We start from the raw sequence: 23,335 nt of genomic DNA, 5'->3' as shown, positions 1-23,335 counted from the left end.
TATATAATATATATATATATATATATATATATATATTATTATTTTTCTTTTTTATTTATTTATTTTTCACTTTTCAGTAATAGTTCATTTGGATTAACATTTCGAACCACACTCCATACCAGATGGTGGCGGTAATGCACCAAATCGTTGTTTGCCAACCGCCATAAAACCTCAGAAAAGAAGAAAAAAGCACAACAACAACAGCGGTGTCATGGCGGCTCCTGACACAGGCGGCTGGTTTCCGGCGTTAGCTGTGGGAGTTTCTCTGCTCAAATGTCTCTTCATTAACGCATAGTGAGTGAAACACAGCGTCATTAATGTGAATTATAATGTGACGCGTTTTCATATTCGTATATTAAAAATATTAATTCATATTCGTTCGCGTGCTCGTTCACAGATGGTAGTTTAGCCTGTTAGCGCGCGGCTAACAACTACAGGCTACATAACATTTTCTTCAGCCGAATTATTCACATTTATAGGCTTTTTGTGATGTCGAGTTCGTGCAGATCTTACCACGTGTGTCGCATGGTTGTTGTTACGTTAACCTGACGTGTTATAATCTCCCGGGTCGTGACACCGAACAGCCTCAAGATGGCGCCGGTTGTCAGTTCGTCGTCTTCTTCTCTTCTGAGGTTTTATGGTGGTTGGCAAACAACGATTTGGTGCGTTATTGAGATATATATATATATATATATATATATATACATATAAACATACATGTGTATAAATATATGTACATACATGTGTATAAATATATATATATACATACATGTGTATAAATATATATATATATACATACATACATGTGTATAAATATATATATATATACATACATGTGTATAAATATAAATAAATACATATACAAACAAACATATACATACTGTATATACATATATACATGTCCACATACATACATACACACACATAACCTCTTAAAACCACAACTTTGTGGTTGTCAGTTCGAGTTTTCTGTTCTCATTTTGTGTACAGAATATTTTTTAAACCGTTTTTATTACCAACCAAAGTCAAACTTTTTTTTATTTATTTATTCTCTTTAATTATCAGTGTGACTTTTTTTTGATATATGTAGGATCAACAATTTAAGCCAAACCTCACAGAAAATTCTCCTAATTTAAGCTTTTCAAGTGTGTCTCTTTAGCACACACGCGGTGTAAAGCCTGTGAACATTTTAATAGTATTAACTGTGGATAATTTCTTTTATTTACCTAAAATGTTTGGACTCCTTGGATTTGTTTGCTGATAAAAGCACCAGAGAACAACCTGAAAAATGTTCTTTGAACAAAACTTGTATTTATACTAATTAATGTGAGTCTGTGTTAAAATGACAGTTTTTTGTATGGAGTTTGGTTTCAGGTAAATTTTTTTTAACAGTACTGTTGTGGTACCCGCGGTGGCGCCACCTGCTGCTAGTGCCGCCACTGGCTCATAGAACAGTCGCAAATAATAATAAAAAAAATACCCCAAAACAGTCAAGAAAGAAACCTGCTGTGTGTTTATCTTTTCAGTCATTCCACAGACTTTGAGGTTCACAGGAACTGGCTTGCGATCACACACAGTCTGCCCGTTTCCAGGTGGTACTATGAGGTCAGAACGATAACGCACTTTGCTTTTGCTTCTTTTAAAGTGGTGAACTAATGATGATGTAGAGTCAGCGCTGTGTTGTCTTTCTCCAGAACACGTCTGCATGGACTCTGGACTACCCGCCGCTCTTCGCCTGGTTTGAGTTTGGCCTCTCTCACGTGGCTCGGCACTTTGACAGGAACATGCTGCTGGTGGAGAACCTGAACTACGCCAGCGCGTCCACGGTGCTTTTCCAGCGGCTGTCGGTCATCGCCACCGACGTGGTTTTCATCTTCGCTGTCAGAGAGTGAGTCTGTGTCCGCGCCGGACCTCGAGAAAAGTTATTTTACAGAATCGCTTTTGTGTTTTTTGGAGAAAAAAAAAAACAACAAAAAAAGTTGGATTAAACTCAGCAGCAGCTCGATCCTGATTGGCTCTTTCCCCGTTCAGGTGCTGCAGGTGCGTTCAGGAGCAGAAAGGCTCTCGGGACATTCTGAGTCGTCCGTCCTTCGTCCTGGCTTCTCTGCTGCTCTACAACTTCGGCCTCCTCATCGTCGACCGTATCCTTCCACTCGAGAATCAGTCTGTGCAGGTCAAACTCTGACCTGAGGGTGTCGCCATGACGAGCGCCGGGAAGCGTCTTTAACTTTTCTTTCTCTCAGACATTCATTTCCAGTATAACGGTTTCCTGTTTGGTTTCCTGCTGCTGTCGGTGGCAAAACACCTCCAGGTCTGACACCCGGCTCTTTCATGAACTACGCCCTCTTTCTGAACGTACAATGATTTCACACTCTGTGTGGTTTGGTGTGTTGAACAGTCTCAGCACCTGCAGGGGGCGCTGCTGTTCTCCATCCTGCTCAACCTGAAGCACATCTACCTGTACGTGGCTCCGGCCTACGGCATCTACCTGCTGAGAAGTTACTGCTTCACCCAGGACAACAGAGGTAACACACACACACACAGTCCTAAAAATACATTAGATGAGGTATAAAATCTTAAAGGGAAAGTTCGTGTTTTTTTTAAAAAAATATGCTTGTAGGAGCTGCTGTCACATAGTCAGCGCTGCTGCTGAGAACCAGCACGAGACGGCGATTTTAGCCACTTAACAAACAACTAACATGAAAAAATGTTTGTCAGTTTAAGTCTACAATATCTTAAAGGCGACATCGAATGCTTGTATCACACATATATGTAAGTTATGGAGGTCTACTTACATATATAATAACTTGTTTTCATGGTCACATATATGTTAGTTATGGAGGTCTACTTACATATATAATAACTTGTTTGCATGGTCACATATATGTTAGTTATGGAGGTCTACTTACATATATTAACTTGTTTTCATGGTCACATATATGTTAGTTATGGAGGTCTACTTACATATATAATAACTTGTTTTCATGGTCACATATATGTTAGTTATGGAGGTCTACTTACATATATTAACTTGTTTTCATGGTCACATATATGTTAGTTATGGAGGTCTACTTACATATATAATAACTTGTTTTCATGGTCACATATATGTTAGTTATGGAGGTCTACTTACATATATTAACTTGTTTTCATGGTCACATATATGTTAGTTATGGAGGTCTACTTACATATATAATAACTTGTTTTCATGGTCACATATATGTTAGTTATGGAGGTCTACTTACATATATAATAACTTGTTTGCATGGTCACATATATGTTAGTTATGGAGGTCTACTTACATATATATTAACTTGTTTTCATGGTCACATATATGTTAGTTATGGAGGTCTACTTACATATATTAACTTGTTTTTATGGTCACACATATATGTTAGTTATGGAGGTCTACTTACATATATTAACTTGTTTTCATGGTCACATATATGTTAGTTATGGAGGTCTACTTACATATATTAACTTGTTTTCATGGTCACATATATGTTAGTTATGGAGGTCTACTTACATATATAATAACTTGTTTTCATGGTCACATATATGTTAGTTATGGAGGTCTACTTACATATATTAACTTGTTTTCATGGTCACGTATATGTTAGTTATGGAGGTCTACTTACATATATTAACTTGTTTTCACGGTCACATATATGTTAGTTATGGAGGTCTACTTACATATATTAACTTGTTTTCACGGTCACATATATGTTAGTTATGGAGGTCTACTTACATATATTAACTTGTTTTCATGGTCACATATATGTTAGTTATGGAGGTCTACTTACATATATTAACTTGTTTTCACGGTCACATATATGTTAGTTATGGAGGTCTACTTACATATATTAACTTGTTTTCACGGTCACATATATGTTAGTTATGGAGGTCTACTTACATATATTAACTTGTTTTCATGGTCACATATATGTTAGTTATGGAGGTCTACTTACATATATTAACTTGTTTTCACGGTCACATATATGTTAGTTATGGAGGTCTACTTACATATATTAACTTGTTTTCACGGTCACGTATATGTTAGTTATGGAGGTCTACTTACATATATTAACTTGTTTTCATGGTCACATATATGTTAGTTATGGAGGTCTACTTACATATATTAACTTGTTTTCACGGTCACATATATGTTAGTTATGGAGGTCTACTTACATATATTAACTTGTTTTCATGGTCACATATATGTTAGTTATGGAGGTCTACTTACATATATTAACTTGTTTTCATGGTCACATATATGTTAGTTATGGAGGTCTACTTACATATATTAACTTGTTTTCACGGTCACGTATATGTTAGTTATGGAGGTCTACTTACATATATTAACTTGTTTTCATGGTCACATATATGTGAGTTATGGAGGTCTACTTACATATATTAACTTGTTTTCATGGTCACATATATATGTTAGTTATGGAGGTCTACTTACATATATTAACTTGTTTTCATGGTCACATATATATGTTAGTTATGGAGGTCTACTTACATATATTAACTTGTTTTCATGGTCACATATATATGTTAGTTATGGAGGTCTACTTACATATATTAACTTGTTTTCATGGTCACATATATATGTTAGTTATGGAGGTCTACTTACATATATTAACTTGTTTTCATGGTCACGTATATGTTAGTTATGGAGGTCTACTTACATATATTAACTTGTTTTCATGGTCACATATATGTTAGTTATGGAGGTCTACTTACATATATATTAACTTGTCTTCATGGTCACATATATGTTAGTTATGGAGGTCTACTTACATATATATTAACTTGTCTTCATGGTCACATATATGTTAGTTATGGAGGTCTACTTACATATATTAACTTGTTTTCATGGTCACATATATGTTAGTTATGGAGGTCTACTTACATATATTAACTTGTTTTCATGGTCACGTATATGTTAGTTATGGAGGTCTACTTACATATATTAACTTGTTTTCACGGTCACGTATATGTTAGTTATGGAGGTCTACTTACATATATTAACTTGTTTTCATGGTCACGTATATGTTAGTTATGGAGGTCTACTTACATATATTAACTTGTTTTCATGGTCACGTATATGTTAGTTATGGAGGTCTACTTACATATATTAACTTGTTTTCATGGTCACATATATGTAAGTTATGGAGGTCTACTTACATATATTAACTTGTTTTCACGGTCACGTATATGTTAGTTATGGAGGTCTACTTACATATATTAACTTGTTTTCACGGTCACGTATATGTTAGTTATGGAGGTCTACTTACATATATTAACTTGTTTTCACGGTCACGTATATGTTAGTTATGGAGGTCTACTTACATATATTAACTTGTTTTCACGGTCACATATATGTTAGTTATGGAGGTCTACTTACACATATTAACTTGTTTTCACGGTCACGTATATGTTAGTTATGGAGGTCTACTTACACATATTAACTTGTTTTCACGGTCACGTATATGTTAGTTATGGAGGTCTACTTACATATATTAACTTGTTTTCATGGTCACGTATATGTTAGTTATGGAGGTCTACTTACATATATTAACTTGTTTTCATGGTCACGTATATGTTAGTTATGGAGGTCTACTTACATATATTAACTTGTTTTCACGGTCACGTATATGTTAGTTATGGAGGTCTACTTACATATATATTAACTTGTTTTCATGGTCACATATATGTTAGTTATGGAGGTCTACTTACATATATTAACTTGTTTTCATGGTCACGTATATGTTAGTTATGGAGGTCTACTTACATATATTAACTTGTTTTCATGGTCACATATATGTTAGTTATGGAGGTCTACTTACATATATTAACTTGTTTTCATGGTCACATATATGTAAGTTATGGAGGTCTACTTACATATATTAACTTGTTTTCACGGTCACGTATATGTTAGTTATGGAGGTCTACTTACATATATTAACTTGTTTTCATGGTCACATATATGTTAGTTATGGAGGTCTACTTACATATATTAACTTGTTTTCATGGTCACGTATATGTTAGTTATGGAGGTCTACTTACATATATTAACTTGTTTTCACGGTCACGTATATGTTAGTTATGGAGGTCTACTTACATATATTAACTTGTTTTCACGGTCACGTATATGTTAGTTATGGAGGTCTACTTACATATATATTAACTTGTTTTCATGGTCACATATATGTTAGTTATGGAGGTCTACTTACATATATTAACTTGTTTTCATGGTCACATATATGTTAGTTATGGAGGTCTACTTACATATATTAACTTGTTTTCACGGTCACGTATATGTTAGTTATGGAGGTCTACTTACATATATTAACTTGTTTTCACGGTCACGTATATGTTAGTTATGGAGGTCTACTTACATATATATTAACTTGTTTTCATGGTCACATATATGTTAGTTATGGAGGTCTACTTACATATATTAACTTGTTTTCATGGTCACGTATATGTTAGTTATGGAGGTCTACTTACATATATTAACTTGTTTTCATGGTCACATATATGTTAGTTATGGAGGTCTACTTACATATATTAACTTGTTTTCACGGTCACATATATGTTAGTTATGGAGGTCTACTTACATATATTAACTTGTTTTCATGGTCACGTATATGTTAGTTATGGAGGTCTACTTACATATATTAACTTGTTTTCATGGTCACATATATGTTAGTTATGGAGGTCTACTTACATATATTAACTTGTTTTCATGGTCACATATATGTTAGTTATGGAGGTCTACTTACATATATTAACTTGTTTTCACGGTCACGTATATGTTAGTTATGGAGGTCTACTTACATATATTAACTTGTTTTCATGGTCACATATATGTGAGTTATGGAGGTCTACTTACATATATTAACTTGTTTTCATGGTCACATATATATGTTAGTTATGGAGGTCTACTTACATATATTAACTTGTTTTCATGGTCACATATATGTTAGTTATGGAGGTCTACTTACATATATTAACTTGTTTTCATGGTCACATATATATGTTAGTTATGGAGGTCTACTTACATATATTAACTTGTTTTCATGGTCACGTATATGTTAGTTATGGAGGTCTACTTACATATATTAACTTGTTTTCATGGTCACATATATGTTAGTTATGGAGGTCTACTTACATATATATTAACTTGTCTTCATGGTCACATATATGTTAGTTATGGAGGTCTACTTACATATATATTAACTTGTCTTCATGGTCACATATATGTTAGTTATGGAGGTCTACTTACATATATTAACTTGTTTTCATGGTCACATATATGTTAGTTATGGAGGTCTACTTACATATATTAACTTGTTTTCATGGTCACGTATATGTTAGTTATGGAGGTCTACTTACATATATTAACTTGTTTTCACGGTCACGTATATGTTAGTTATGGAGGTCTACTTACATATATTAACTTGTTTTCATGGTCACGTATATGTTAGTTATGGAGGTCTACTTACATATATTAACTTGTTTTCATGGTCACGTATATGTTAGTTATGGAGGTCTACTTACATATATTAACTTGTTTTCATGGTCACATATATGTTAGTTATGGAGGTCTACTTACATATATTAACTTGTTTTCACGGTCACGTATATGTTAGTTATGGAGGTCTACTTACATATATTAACTTGTTTTCATGGTCACGTATATGTTAGTTATGGAGGTCTACTTACATATATTAACTTGTTTTCATGGTCACATATATGTTAGTTATGGAGGTCTACTTACATATATTAACTTGTTTTCACGGTCACGTATATGTTAGTTATGGAGGTCTACTTACATATATTAACTTGTTTTCACGGTCACGTATATGTTAGTTATGGAGGTCTACTTACATATATTAACTTGTTTTCATGGTCACGTATATGTTAGTTATGGAGGTCTACTTACATATATTAACTTGTTTTCACGGTCACGTATATGTTAGTTATGGAGGTCTACTTACATATATTAACTTGTTTTCATGGTCACATATATGTTAGTTATGGAGGTCTACTTACATATATTAACTTGTTTTCATGGTCACATATATGTAAGTTATGGAGGTCTACTTACATATATTAACTTGTTTTCACGGTCACGTATATGTTAGTTATGGAGGTCTACTTACATATATTAACTTGTTTTCACGGTCACGTATATGTTAGTTATGGAGGTCTACTTACATATATTAACTTGTTTTCACGGTCACGTATATGTTAGTTATGGAGGTCTACTTACATATATTAACTTGTTTTCACGGTCACATATATGTTAGTTATGGAGGTCTACTTACACATATTAACTTGTTTTCACGGTCACGTATATGTTAGTTATGGAGGTCTACTTACATATATTAACTTGTTTTCACGGTCACGTATATGTTAGTTATGGAGGTCTACTTACATATATTAACTTGTTTTCATGGTCACGTATATGTTAGTTATGGAGGTCTACTTACATATATTAACTTGTTTTCATGGTCACGTATATGTTAGTTATGGAGGTCTACTTACATATATTAACTTGTTTTCACGGTCACGTATATGTTAGTTATGGAGGTCTACTTACATATATATTAACTTGTTTTCATGGTCACATATATGTTAGTTATGGAGGTCTACTTACATATATTAACTTGTTTTCATGGTCACGTATATGTTAGTTATGGAGGTCTACTTACATATATTAACTTGTTTTCATGGTCACATATATGTTAGTTATGGAGGTCTACTTACATATATTAACTTGTTTTCATGGTCACATATATGTAAGTTATGGAGGTCTACTTACATATATTAACTTGTTTTCACGGTCACGTATATGTTAGTTATGGAGGTCTACTTACATATATTAACTTGTTTTCATGGTCACATATATGTTAGTTATGGAGGTCTACTTACATATATTAACTTGTTTTCATGGTCACGTATATGTTAGTTATGGAGGTCTACTTACATATATTAACTTGTTTTCATGGTCACATATATGTAAGTTATGGAGGTCTACTTACATATATTAACTTGTTTTCACGGTCACGTATATGTTAGTTATGGAGGTCTACTTACATATATATTAACTTGTTTTCATGGTCACATATATGTTAGTTATGGAGGTCTACTTACATATATTAACTTGTTTTCATGGTCACGTATATGTTAGTTATGGAGGTCTACTTACATATATTAACTTGTTTTCATGGTCACATATATGTTAGTTTATGAGGTCTACTTACATATATTAACTTGTTTTCATGATTAAAAACCTCCTAATCGCTGCAAACGAGCCGATCAAAATATCTCCTCACTGACGCTCTCGTCAGCCGCGCTGTTTCAGACCAAAACCACACCCCCAGAAAATGGACTGTGTTGTGATTGGCCAGCCAACAAGAGCTTTCCCACTGTGCTGGGATTGGCCAGGTTCCTGGAAGTGACGTAATTGGTAGGCCAGCTCTCAGATACACAGCTCCCCCTCTGGCACGGTGGATGCTCTGCATCTCAGCAGCTACAACCAGAGTAGTTCTTCTTCTTCTGCGGTTGAATGTACGCAACCGGATGTGCCCGGACTAGTGCCCGCACCGGGAGGCGCTACGGTGGTGAGAGGAGTGGTGAGGATTTCTGATGACGACATCAAATTAAGGAAGTGCCGATCCGCTTCGCAGAGCCCAGGAAAACAATACAACACTATTTTCTCAGCAGTGGCTGAAGTGTTGTTGTGAAACTTTAGGGTTTCATAAACGAGGTAATGACGCAGATACACACACAAACGCAGCGTTAATTGGAGCTTCCGGTCTATGTGGGCTTTAAAGTGGACATATTATACCAGCGAGCGTGCCGTCACAGGAAGAGACGTCTGACACAAGGATCAAGCTGAACGCTGCCGAACTGTAAATCAGTTAAAAACACTTGGGGCAGCACCGCTGATCGCTGCATAAACTGCCGCTGTATGTGACTGTATCAGACTGAGTCTGTGCTCCGGTCATGGAGAACGTACTGAACAAATATTTTTAATTAGGACGTGTCAGAATGGTCAGTTATGAGCTCTATTTGACCTTTTCTTAAAAATGTGTGTGTTTGTACGGTCGCTGACTAAATACGGCGACCGCTGGCCGCAGTCTGATGCGAAGTGGTGCGAACACACGTTTGCTGACTTTATCCGGCACATTAGCTTCATATATAAAATCATCTAAGGCTGGAAGTTTGTGTACAACACTGTGCTCCACTGTGCAGCCACCAACAGCAATCTTGTCCCTCCGCGTTGACATAATACCGCTCTTCTTCCCTCGCCTGCACTCTCGCATTTTATAGGGACAAGGTGGACCTAAGGTGGAGCTCTCGAGGTAAACTTACTGGTGGGCGGTAACATTTGTGGTGAAATGCACATGCTGCCGTCATAAGCGCAGGGAATTCAACATCACGTGTTTTATCGCCTATACTTACACTGAAGGGGACCACGAAAACATGACTGAGTATTCTTTTTCCACACTTTGGCGACTGGTAGGGCCTCCAGAGTCCCAAATATAAGTATTGAAATGGTTAAAAAGTTGATTTTGCATAATATGTCCCCTTTAAGAACATGTTCACGCCATTTTCTTACTGTTAGACAGACTTTTCCAACAGGAAACTGAAGTTTTTCTCCCACACCAAATCCCATAGAGAAAAGAGTGATTTTAGCTGGCAGGGACACAGGAGCTGCTGGTCTGCTGCTGCCTCGTTTGGTCACTTTGTGTCACTGAGGTCAATCTGAACAAAGGATTTCAAATGCCGAATTTGACTAAATTAGACATTTGAACGTAGTAATGGAGGCAGAAGTGGATCAGGAACTGCTGTGTGTCCTCAAGCTAAAATCACTGATTTTCTCTATGGGGTTTGGTGTGGGAGAAAAACGTGTGATAAAGACGTGAACGCATTCTTAAAGATATGGTAGAAAAATCAGTTTTTTCCTCTTGTCATCATGTTTTCATTGAGAGTGATCGTATTACTAAATGACAGGTTGGTTTAGTTTAACCATTACTAACCGAAACGACTCGTCTCACAGACGGTTCAGTCCGCTGGACGAGTTTCAGTCCACTCCGTCTCTTGGCTCTGGGAACCATCGTCGTCTCCGTCTGTGCTCTGTCCTTTGGCCCATTCATCGTCATGGTGAGTGGGGTCGCATTCACTCACTCACTGACTCACTCACTGGAACGTCTTTAACTTCAGTGGAGGAGTTAAAGGAACATCTCACTCAGCTCTTGTTTGACCACAGGTCTGACGAGCTGTTGTTATGTCACATGACTGACTGGTGGTGATGATGTCATGTTTTTTTGTTTTTTTTGTCAGGGTCAGCTCTCTCAGGTGTTGTCCCGCCTCTTTCCGTTCCAGCGTGGACTCTGCCACGCCTACTGGGCCCCCAACGTCTGGGCCCTCTACAACGTGCTGGACAAAATCCTGGCGGTGCTCGGTGAGGCTCCGCCCTCTCTCATCATCACTGATTTTCTCTTTGGGCTTTGGTGTGGGAGAGTGAGTGGTTTACAAACTTCAGTTTCCTGTTGGAAAAGTCTGTCCAACAGTGAGCGAAACACGTGAACATGAATGAATGAATTGATCATAGATGAAAAGTGACGATCATGTTTTCAAAGCTGTAGAAATGTGTAGTTTCAGTTAAGTTAAGGGTGCGTTTGATTTGTTTGCCTGTTGGTGTCAGTGTTACTATATTTGTGTGTGTGTGTGTCTGTGTGTGTGTTCCAGGCGTGCGTCTGAAGCTGCTGGAGGAGGCGGAGCTTCCTCGAGCCTCCATGACAGGCGGGCTGGTTCAGGAGTTTCAGCACTCTGTCCTCCCATCCGTCTCTCCGTCCGTCACACTCGTCTGCTCTCTGCTGTCCATCCTGGTGAGTGACAACACACTGAGCGTCACCGATGAGTCACCAATGAGTTATCGATGAGTCACTGATGAGTCACTGATGAGTTACCGATGAGTCACAGATGAGTTACTGATGAGTCACAGATGAGTCACCGATGAGTCACTGATGAGTCCCCGATGAGTTACTGATGAGTCACCGATGAGTCACTGATGAGTCAGCGATGAGTCACTGATGAGTTACGCTTGCGTCGCAGCAGAAGTTAAATGTTTTAAACAGTTTTTCTATTTTAATCTTTTTTTGTGAAGTTATGAAAAAAATCCTGATTCCAGACTTTAGTTTAGTTTGGATCAGTTCTGGTGTCTGACATTGAACTCTCGTTTGACCTAAACTCTGTGTCTCTGTCTGTCTCTCTGTCTGTCTGTCTGTGTGTCGGTAGCCGGCCCTCGTCTCCCTTTGGCTGCGTCCTCGTGGTGCTCGTGGTTTCCTGCGTTGTCTCGTGCTCTGCTCTCTGGGCTCCTTCATGTTCGGCTGGCACGTCCACGAGAAGGCCGTCCTCCTCGCCGTCCTGCCCCTCAGGTCAGCCGTGGCCCCGCCTTCATACGTCACGTGACATCACAGAGTCACTTAGATCCGTGCGTTGCTTCTCGCTCTGACGGACCGTTTGTTTGTCTGTCTGTCTGTTTGTTTGTTTGACTGTCTGTTTGTTGTCCTGCAGTCTCCTGGCGGTCGAGAGCAGAGAGGACGCTGGAGTCTTCCTGGTTCTGTCCACCACAGGACATTACTCTCTGTTCCCGCTGATCTTCACACCGGCAGGTGAACATGGTGTCTTTGACGTCTTCATGTCCTCTCACTCTTCTTCTTCTTCATGTCTTCATTTCAAAGTTATTTCCACTTCCTGTTTTTCAGAGCTGCCAATCAAAGTTGTTCTGATGTTGATGTTTAGCATCTACTCATTCACCGCTCTGAGGAAACTGCACAGGTAAACAAACAAACAAACAAACAAACAAACCAAAGTAATACTCATTCTAATGTTCACACTCATTCACACGTGTACATGGACTCTTGCCTCTCGCCCCATCAAATTAATCAATTGCCAGTTAACCGGCTTTTAAAGTATTGATTGGTTTCCGTTTGTTTATTGATCCTCACGTACTTGGAAGTAATCAGATTACTTCTGTCCTCCCAGTGGCCCAGTGCTCCGCCCCCTGGAGACCGTCTACCTGCTCGGTTTATTCGCCGTGGCGTTTGCCTGCGAGGTCGTCTTCCCCCTGTCACCGTGGCAACGGGAGCTGCCCTTCCTCCCCCTGCTGGCGACCTCGGTGTACTGCTCGGTGGGCGTGTGCTACTCCTTCCTGCGCCTGTACGCCGGCCTCCTGCGGTGCGAGGACAGCGGCGAGAAGTCCAAGCTGCAGTGAGATGCCATTTCTGAACCTGAGAGGTCAAAGGTCAGGCCCAAAACACACTGACAGCACATAGACACGGACGACCCCGACAACCCCGGAACAACACGACAAATCAGTGTCACTGAGGACAAACTCACATTTAATGGATGCAGTGAAATCAACAAACATTATTTTTTAATAGAAAAATAGGACAGAACTGGTTTGTCGCGTGTACGACAGGAAAACTACGTTTTTTCCTTCAACCTTCACAGAAACTGATCGGAAACACAATCACAGACGCGACAGAAACGTCGACCAAAGATTGGACATGGTCTGCTCTGTTTTTTCCTTCCAGGTGGTTTCAAATTAAAAAGGTAACGAGTGAAGGTCACATTTGTGTTGCTCGTTATTTTTTAAAAGTAAATCTCTCTCTCTCTCTCCTCATTAAAAACTATGGACTGGCGCTCTGTCCAGTGTGTGACTCCGCCTTTCGTCGTATGTCAGCTGAGACTGACACAGCGCCCCCTGTGTAGACTTTCATGTGGAGGATAAAGCGCGAGAAGATCGATGGATACCAGAAAGCAGAGAAACAGAGTTTTGCACCCGTATACTTGTCATTATGGTAGAACCTCAGGACGTCTGTACTGTATATGTCTATATCTATACAGTGTGTGTATATATATATATATATATATATATATATATATATTTATATATGTATAAATATATATATACACACACACTGTATGTGTATATGTTAAAAAAGTGTGTACATGTTAAAAATATCTGAAATTCTCTGACAAATAGTACATGAAACTTTGTTTTCCACCTAAAAACTTCTCATTATCAGACATTTGTCTTTTATAAGTTTCCCGGCCACTATTTTATCCTTTAACTAATTAATGGTTTAGTTCATAAAATTAAAGCTAAAAAATGTTCCTCAAACATGGAAACAATGACCTTTGTTTATATGGAACAAAGAAACCAGTCTTGTGAAGTCTGAAGCAGAGACATGGTTGGTTTAAAAACTTTATTGATAAGGCAGCACATAACAAGGTTGGTTAGATGAACTATATTGCACAAAGTAAGAGTCGTTAGGACAGCGAGTCGGCAGAATTGTCCTCGCGTCGTTCCGACGTTCAAACATCGTTCCGACGTTCAAACATCGTACAGATTTTAGTCTCACTCGTCGTTTCGGGATGTTTTTTTAAGAGACCAGTCACACAAGCTAGCGGCTAAAACTGCGAACGGACCGGAAGAGTCTGTTTTGTCTTCTGTTTACTGAAGCGTTTCTCGTATGTTGCCAAAGATGCAACGTAAAATGAATATGAACGTTTGATTTCGGCACGTGAATCAATGAACTATCATCTTAGTCTGTAAAAAAAAAAAAAAAAAAGACAGTGGGCCTGGATTATTATTACTTCAAGGGCAGAAAGTCAGGTGACACTTTAAACTATATTTAACATCTGGAGTGTGTTCCAGTTTTAGTTGGAATTTCCCAGTAACGAGTAGGAAGTTTCAATCTCGGCGCCCCCTAAAGTAGTATGAGGCCTTAATCACACTTCCTGGTTCCCATTTCCGGTAAATCGCGGAGCAGTGCATTCGCACTTCCGGGTTGTTACCCTGGTTACATATGGCACATTTCCACCAGCTCTACTCGCCTTGCCACGGCATGTTTTAAGTAGTGTTTCCAATAGCCTAGTACCTGGTACCAGGTACTATTTTTAGTACCTGCTCAGGCGAGGTTCCAAGCGTGCGTAAAAGTAGGTACTATGCAATGATTGGTCAGACTGCCGGCCGCTGAGTCCCGTCACAGGAAGAGACTTCTCCCACACAATTCAAGCCGAACAGTGCCGAACTGTAGATCACTTAAAACTACTTAATCCTAACAACGTGGGTTAATCTCCAACAACTACCAGGGAAACCTCTATATTTAACAGGAGTCTTTTAAAGTGGAGTGTCGATTTAGGGACAGTGCCGCTGATCCACAGACCGATGTCACTGTAGTCTGTGGAGTAGGAGTCTGTACTCCAGTGAAGTAGGTACTTTTTTGTAGTGGAGAGCGAGGAGGGCCGTTGGAAATTTGCCATTAAACTATGGTGGCCTCCTCTCATAGCGTACTTTCGTTTTCAAGATTTTCCAACACATGGCTAATGCTAGCGGCTCTGTGGACGAAGACGGCGATGAAGCTCAGGAACCAGCTACTGACCATGAATCCGCAAGTGGAATGAATGCTGCTGCCGAAACCATCAGACAACTGCAGGCTTAGGTCAGGACTTATATAGAGTAGTGTAAAGTCAGCTGAGGGACTTGTCCTGCACAGTTTCCATCAACCGATACGGTGCCACAGACGAGGAATTCCGGTTCTACGCTCGTTTTCCATCAGAGATTCCATCAGTGTTCTGGACGTTGTGGGATTGCGTTGTCCCCTCAGCAATCAGGTTTGTGTACTGGAGCGGAGTAATGACCGCAAGTAGGGATGCACTGCTTCAGCGATGATCGAGGACTACTTCTGGAAACCTGATTAGTGCTTCTGTTTTTTCTAAATGAATTAAAACTGTCGAGCTATCGATGCAGAGCTAAAGCTTTTCTGCAGGTAGATTTTAATTCGACCTCACCTCGTCTGCTCTGGTGACCCTGGGTTAGCATGAATTAGCTAATTAATTAGCGGTTTGGCCTGATTCTGCATTGACTGGCCTTGTGCCAGAGTGAGTTGTTAAAGATTACTCTAACTTATTTTGACTTCCCTGCACTGAAAGCCAGAAACTGTAAATCTGAAGCTGAAATTTGGTTAATCTTGTATCAAATCCACGGTATGTGATCGCCTCTACCAGTTTTATAAATATGAAGCCGCTGGAACCGTCTGTATATCTGCTACTTTACGGCTAAGGCTGCGCAACCCTTCCAAACATTGAGAGGATCAACTGCTCCAGAGCAAAGACCACGACAAAGTCACAGAGGTCCAGACGTAACCGTAGCAACTGCAGTGTACAGTAATATGGACATAGCCTACAATTGGCAAAATTTGCCGATGAAAATTTGTATTTGGTTCATCGGAACAAAGAATGAGTAAAGTGGAGAATTCAGATGTTTGAGTTAGGTAAAAAAACGGATCTCACAAAGATCACCAAAGTCTTTGGGTCTCTTGACACCTGGAGGCGGGGCGGGGAGGTGCACTTGGACTTTCAAAGTCTGGAACGGCCAATCATAGTCCACCTGACATTCTGACATCACAACACCTGTTGATGTCTGGACCCTGGTGGTCCTCAGACTGGACCCTGGTGGTCCTCAGATTGAACTTAATTTGTTCAGACTGGACTCTGGTGGTCTTCAGTCTGGACTCTGGTCCTTAGTTTGGACTCTGATGGTCCTCAGATTGGACTGGTTTGTTTAGATTGGGCTTTGATGATTTTCAATCTGGACTCAGTTTTTTCTGGTTCCCAAATTGAACGAAGTATTTTCAGACTAGACTCTGGTGGTCTTCAGTCTGGACTCTGGTGGTTCTTAATCTGAAAAACAGCTGATGTGGATTTGTTAGTTGGATCTCACAAAGCTCATCAAAGTCTTTGGGTCTCTTTAGTTCATTTTTCAACCTGACACCTGAAGGTGGGGAGGAGAGGTGCAGTTGGATTTAGTCTGAATGACCAATCAGAGTCTGACATCACAGCACCTGTCCTCAGTCCTGCTCTCTGAGCTGTAAACAGAAGAAGGGAAGCAGATCAAGTCTTTTCTCTCGTCAAAGGGGTGAAGTTTGGGTTTTGCTGCTTCAGTCTTTGGTTCTGCCGCAGACACAGCTTTGCGTTCTCATCCTGCTCGACCCTCAACAATGATGACTAACACTGGCGTCAGGTCCATCATTTTCCTCAGCATGTCCATGATGTCTTCGTGGTCTCTGGCTCCCTCGATGAACTCCTCAAGCGTCATTTCACCTGGGCAAAGATAGTTAAAAGACAGTTATACTCTGGAAAAGAATTCAGTCTTATTGTCTTGCCGTGGGCCCCAACCTCCACCGGGGGGGCGCCAGTTCATATTCCACCCTGGACAGTTCCATGTTCTCCCCGTGAGTGTGTGGGTTTTCTCCGGTTTCCTCCCACAGTCCAAAGACATGCAGATATAGGGATTAGGCAAATTGGGACACTCAACATTGACGGTTGGTGTGAGGGTGGACGGTTGGCCCTGTGATGGACTGGAGACCTGTCCAGGGTGAGACCCTGCCTATCGCCCTGTGTCAGCGCCTCCTGCCACCCTCATGTGGAGGATGATGATGATCTGATGAACCTTAATCTTTTGATTTCATAGTATTCTTGAGTTTATCTCTGCAGTTTCGGGAACTAAATGTCTGCTTACAAATTATCTTCTGGAGTCAAAGGCCAGTATTATGGGACTTCCTGTGTAGATGCTAATGTGTCTTTATGTGTTGTCCAGCACTAGTTTTAGATAGCAGATTGTGTTATCATGTCCCTATTTGCACGCCTGGATTTGGGCACTTAGTTCCGTTGCTCTCTGCAGTTCCTTCATAGAGTTCTTGAAGTGACCTCTTCAGGTGTTCTCTGTGGTCAGATCTGGTCTAAGCTTTTCAGAACACTAATGGCGCATTTCCACCGGCTCTATTCGCCTCGCCTCGCCTCGCCTCGCCTCGCCACGGCACGACACGGCACGATTAGGTTGCATCTCCACTCCAAAAAAGTACCTACTTAACGTGGGCGGAGTCATCCCTGCACGGCTGAGTGAAACTGCAGTGACTTCGTGACACACAAACACACACACACACACACGCGTGACTAGTGACTTTACACCACAATTCTGTAATTGTTGGAGATTAACTCACGTTTTTAGGATTGTTAAGTAGTTAATTTATCTACAGTTCGGCACTGTTCGGCTTGATTTCTGTCCACACGTCTCCGGAGTACAGCCTCCTACTCCACAGACTACAGCGGCAGCGGTCTGTGGCTCGCGATCACCGGCGCTGTCCCTAAATACACCACTCCACTTTAAAAGACTCCTGTTAAATATAGAGGTTTCCCTGGTAGTTGTTGGAGATTAACCCACGTTGTTAGGATAGTTAAGTAGTTTTAAGTGATCTACAGTTCGGCGCTGTTCGGCTTGATTTCTGTGTGGGACGTCTCTTCCTGTGACGGGACTCAGCGGCCGGCAGTCTGACCAATCATCGCATAGTAACTGCTTTTAAGCACGCTTGGAACCTCGTCTGAGCAGGTACTAAAAATAGAACCTGGTACCAGGTACTAGGCTAGTGGAAACGCTACTTAAAAAGTAGAGCAACTGGAAATGCGCCATAAGTCGTTATTTCATGTATAGTGAAAGGTAAACTGGATCAGGTGATTCTGTGGAACCCAGATGTTTTCGGGCCTCGGTTTCTTTACCTTCTCCTTTCACGTCGAGCCTCTCAAATATGAGTGTGACGATCTCCTCTGGGTCGATGTCCCTGTTCCGTGTGATGTCCTGGATGGCCTGCATGGGAAAACACACTCTCTGACTCAGATGGAAATCTTAAATACAGGACAAGGAAGTCAACAATGTTTGTTTTGGATGAGGATTCTGGACAGATGTGGAGAAACTTTAAGTTAATTCAGTTTTAAATTTCAATTATTTTACGACACCTTTTTTTTTTATTCTGTTTTTCAAATTTTAAAGTTAATATTAAATGTACTTGTAACATTTAACTGTAGCTAATTCATCTGAAAATAATAAGAGTTGTTTTAAAGTTTTTTAATCATGTGGAACACAGAGCACTGGCGGTTCTTAATCTGCACTTGTATGGTTCTGGTTTTCAAACTGAACTGATGTTGGACTCATAGTGCACTCTGGTGGTCTTCAGTCTAGACTTTGATGGTTCTCAGATTGCAATCTGGTGGTTCATAGTATGGACTCTGAAGGTCTTTATTCTTTACTCTAATGGTCCTCAGTCTGGACCCTGATGGTCCTCAGGCTAGACTCTGAAGATTCTCAGTCTTGACTGGACAGAATAAGTCTGTATTCTGGACTCTGGTGGTGCTCGGTCAGGAATTTGATTATTCTCCACCTGGACTCTGGTTTTCTTGAGTCTGGACTCTGGAGGTCTTTATTCTTTACTCTGTTGGTCAGCAGATTAGTGCTCAGCTAATTTGAGAGTTAATCCCGCCCACTTTTCTCCTCCAGCAGCTCCAGCTCTGCTGATTCAGCGTCCCTTCTTCTTTGATCAGCAGTCTGAGGGTCAGAGCAAGGGACAGGTTCAGGGGCGGGAACCGAATTCTGGGCCCCTGTAATCTGGTACAGGTTGATTGGTTTGGACCCTGAAGTCACTTGTAACGGTTAATTTTCTGGACTGAAATAAATCGCTGCATCTTGGTTTCGTTCTTGAAACAAAAACATGTGAACGTAACTGACACTGATGATTCTCGTGTGTGTGTGCGTTACCGAAAAAATTGTCTCCAGCTCGTCTCGGTCGATCTTCCCGTTCCCGTCCTGATCGAAGAGTTTGAAGTACCACTTTAGTTTCTGGTTGATTTCTCCTTTCAGCAGCAGACTGATGGCAGCGATGTACTCCACAAAGTCGATGTAGCCGTCCTGCACACAGGAAGCAGGAGGGGGGGCGGTTAGAACTTTTTTTTAAATTATTTGTTAAGTTTCTGGTTTTTATTCTGACTCGAATCAACGAGTTTCCATAAACCGGACTCTGAGCTTGGAGAACTTCTCTGAACTTCATGGCCAACCCACTCTGAATCCTCTTAGCACAACCTGAATCCACACAGGAGGGATATTAGCTCTGAATGCTAACACTGTAAGCCAATTAGACAGTGAGCCAATGAACGTTTAGGCTCCTTTAACCCTTAGATGCGCCTTCAAGTAAGTTCCATTAACACACCTGGAGACTCATAAAAACATATCAAACATTAATGAAACTTGTTAGCCCTTAAATTGCCAAGTTTGTGTCATCAAAAATAGTGTTTGAGTGAGTTACAATGAGGACAATTTCGCTTTCAATAGAATAAAAATAAAACATTTTAAGAATATGCCTGGAAAAAAGGGTAAAATATTCTATAAATTAAAAGCCAAAAACACAAAGATGTGTCTTGGTGTGTTTAAGGGTTAAAGAGTGGATGAATGAATGAATGCCTTCAGCAATGTCACCTTTTAGCTAAATTATGGCCATCCATCAAAATAAAAGCCCAAAGTTGCATTGTCACATTAACTTTATCAAACCCAACTTGACACAGAAAACACAGGAAACGTGAAAAGACAGAAATATTGACTGAAGTTTGCTGTACGACGCCCAAACTGCTGCAAGTGAATCGTAAATAAAACAAAAAATTAATTGATCATCACAACAACTTATCAAAGATCCATCATTAGGATAAGAATCTATCTAAAATTACTTTTGCTTAGTCCCTGTTTCATTTGCTGACATGGAGGGGTGGGACTTGTGACATGTACTCTATATATCCAGCCACCAGGGGTGCACTGGTTTTGGCTTCGTTTCATCCACAGTTTGGGTTTCAACTCAGGCTTTAACGATTAATCAATTATTGCTGAATTAAACACTTTTTTAATCGTCGATGAATTTGCTTTTTTTTTTTTAGATTATTAAAAAAATAATTAAAATTTAATCGTTTTTGGTTTGTGGACAAAAACAAAGACATTTGAGGACCAAACAACGAGGTCCGATGATGGTGACAACATCAAGTTCGTACTTGTCTACGTAATGCTATGTTACTCTTGGGACCGTAAAGATGGCGTAACCGTCCTTCATATACGCACACTGCCGATGTCTTTGGTACATGGATTGCTTCGTCTGCATAACTTCATAGTTTTTAGTGATCATTTCTACACGTTTACATGTACATTCATTATTTAAAGTTCTTGAGAACATTGTTAGCTTCTCAAGTTGTACTCGGAGTACTTGGATACTTTGAGTAAAAGTACCAGCACAACTGTAAAAACTATTCATTGATATACCGATACTTTGTAAAGTACCATCCTACCTCGCATTAGGAAGTAAAAACAACCTTTTGTAAAGCCCTAGATTTAGAAACGCACCCCGTCCATGTCGAAGGTGAAAAAGACCTGGTCCACGTAGCTGTTAGCGTTCTCATTCATGCCCTTCAGTCCGAGGATGGCCTTCAGCTCGAACAGCGTGATGAGGCCTGACGGAGACTCTCGCATAAACTTATTGTACCAGTGGTGCATGTCCTCCGCCAGGATGTCCTCCAGGTTTGAGCCGTGGTTCCCCATTGGTGCGATCTGACGGTTGCACCGAGGCAACTACACTCTCTTCTACGATTTTAGAAACGAAAACCAGATGGGAAAACCCTGACGTCCTCAGAAATGGCAAATGAGCTGCAGTCTTTGTCCAGGACCTTCAGGGGTACGTCAGTGGCGTCGGTGTTGAGGCCGGCAGGCTTCAGCAGCAGCCGGCATCCAGGCTGAGGTGACTCTGCAGACGGAGAGCAAACCTCAGGAATCTCTAACCCTCTTAGACCTGAGGAAGAATCAAGCACCGAAAATAAACCTCCTTAATGAGATCAAGCCGCTCTGCCTGACAGCGCTGCTGCCAGAGAGGCTGAGCCGAGAGGCTTTAACAGCCCAGTTCAGCTCAGGGAGGCGGAGCAGCCACTGCAGGAGGAGGGTTATATAACAGACTCACCTGAGTGACCTGGGTCACACAGACACTTTCCCTTTTAACACCTATTCCCCAGATTTTTACTGGCTGATCCTTTCAGCTCAATACTCCCTTCTGGAAAGGGAAACCAGAACAAGTACGGTGGGTTCAACTCGACTGTCTTTCTGAAGGTTTATTCCACATACACAGTTAAACAGCAGTTAGACAGCAGTGAGTTAGAAGTTAGACAGCAGTCAGTTAGTAGTTAGACAGTTAGTAATTAGTTAGCTAGCTACTAGCTAGAGTTAGGTTGTAAAACCGACAAGTCGTACAGGTTCTGATGATAGATAGATTTTCAAAGGCACATACGAAGGTTAATATATAACAAAAATTAGGGATGGGCAAACGATACCGAGGCTTTGGAGCTTGTGTCGCTCTTCCTGAAGCAGGCTGGTCCGAAGCGCTGTGTCGAGGCTTGTATCAAATCTCCGCGATCACATGACCGATGACGTTTGAAGCTTCACACGTCACAACGAACCACCGGAAGTGAGGTGACTGATTCGAAACTTTGGCGCGGCTTCGTTCTTTTTAAGGAGACCGAGATGCCCAGTGTTCCCCCCGCCTCATTGCGTTCTTACAGACCTTTGACAGCGACAACCCTACTTGAGTGATGGAGAATAAGTGGTTTCCACTGAATTGCATAAAAACTTCTCACAAACTCAGTCACACCTCCAAAACACACGTTTCAAGTAATTACAGGTAATAACAGGACAGCACATTTAACATTTTATTAGTCAATTGACATTTTATAGTAAAACTAATGTGTGAACAGTGATTCTTAGAATGAAGACACAACTGCTTAATAATGACTTTATTGCTTTTGTGTTGAAACTGGAATCAATGATGTGTGACTCATTTGGAGGTTCATTGCTGCTATAATTGCAGCTGACCACTAGATGTCACTGGTAGCATCTTTCTTTGAAGCTTTGAAGCTTCGAATCTTTTTTCGGTACAATCAGAAAGAAGCCTCAAAAGCTTCATGAGGCTTCATTTGCCCATCTCTACCAAAAATGGCTTTGGCAATGCACCTTAAAGGCACTTTAAAGGCAACGGTGCTTTGATACCAATTACAACAATAAAGCTGGTGGAATGACCTACCGAGCACTACCAGAACAGGGGGCGTCCCTGTCTGTCTTCAAGAAGCTCTTGAAAACCCAGCTCTTCCAAGAGTGTCTTCTGTCCGAGCACTTACCTTTTACCCCGACCCCTGCGTCTCCTTCTGCGCTTGGATCCACCTCGGCACTCTCACCCTCTGTCAGTCCATTGTTCCTATCGAGTGGAGTTCTTTCCAAGACTTCTTCTATGTCGCTTATTCCTCTCTTTTAAGTTGCTTTGGATAAAACCGTCTGCTAAATGCTTAAATGTAAACATACAGTCGTCAGTCGTCTACATATACAGGGATTGTTGTTGAG

The 23,335-nt window shown here is 40.3% G+C and overlaps 2 protein-coding genes across 2 annotated transcripts; one reads left to right on the top strand and one right to left on the bottom strand.

The window, feature by feature from the left end:
* The first annotated feature begins 180 nt into the window (after positions 1-180).
* Positions 181-13,658, top strand: alg8 (ALG8 alpha-1,3-glucosyltransferase). The gene is made up of 13 exons (XM_058627761.1): positions 181-294; positions 1,527-1,605; positions 1,695-1,888; positions 2,032-2,141; positions 2,244-2,311; positions 2,399-2,525; positions 11,081-11,184; positions 11,365-11,485; positions 11,773-11,912; positions 12,322-12,461; positions 12,601-12,698; positions 12,792-12,864; positions 13,072-13,658. The coding sequence occupies exons 1-13, from the start codon at positions 212-214 to the stop codon at positions 13,298-13,300; spliced, it is 1,566 nt and encodes a 521-aa protein (XP_058483744.1). The 5' UTR covers positions 181-211; the 3' UTR covers positions 13,301-13,658.
* A 2,747-nt stretch (positions 13,659-16,405) lies between these two features.
* guca1d (guanylate cyclase activator 1d) lies at positions 16,406-21,496 on the bottom strand. The gene is made up of 4 exons (XM_058627778.1): positions 21,302-21,496; positions 19,682-19,831; positions 18,649-18,736; positions 16,406-17,196 (listed from the first exon to the last, which is right to left on the bottom strand). Exons 1-4 carry the CDS (start codon positions 21,494-21,496, stop codon positions 17,072-17,074), a joined length of 558 nt encoding a protein of 185 aa, XP_058483761.1. The 3' UTR covers positions 16,406-17,071.
* Positions 21,497-23,335: the final 1,839 nt, after the last annotated feature.

Source organism: Solea solea, chromosome 4 (genome assembly GCF_958295425.1).
Source record: "Solea solea chromosome 4, fSolSol10.1, whole genome shotgun sequence".
NCBI lineage: Eukaryota > Metazoa > Chordata > Actinopteri > Pleuronectiformes > Soleidae > Solea > Solea solea.
Note: the sequence above shows the minus strand (reverse complement) of the source record. Positions and strands in the feature narration are given on the sequence as shown.

Excerpts from the sequence above, each read along its gene's own strand:
- alg8 (XM_058627761.1), top strand. The coding sequence starts at position 212 with ATGGCGGCTCCTGACACAGGCGGCTGGTTTCCGGCGTTAGCTGTGGGA. Across the intron at positions 2,142-2,243 it reads CGGCCTCCTCATCGTCGACC|ACATTCATTTCCAGTATAAC; the intron begins GTATCCTTCCAC and ends TCTTTCTCTCAG. Across the intron at positions 2,312-2,398 it reads CGGTGGCAAAACACCTCCAG|TCTCAGCACCTGCAGGGGGC; the intron begins GTCTGACACCCG and ends TGTGTTGAACAG.
- guca1d (XM_058627778.1), bottom strand. The coding sequence starts at position 21,496 with ATGGGGAACCACGGCTCAAACCTGGAGGACATCCTGGCGGAGGACATG. Across the intron at positions 19,832-21,301 it reads TCACCTTCGACATGGACGGG|GACGGCTACATCGACTTTGT; the intron begins GTGCGTTTCTAA and ends TCCTGTGTGCAG. Across the intron at positions 17,197-18,648 it reads GCTCGACGTGAAAGGAGAAG|GTGAAATGACGCTTGAGGAG; the intron begins GTAAAGAAACCG and ends ATCTTTGCCCAG.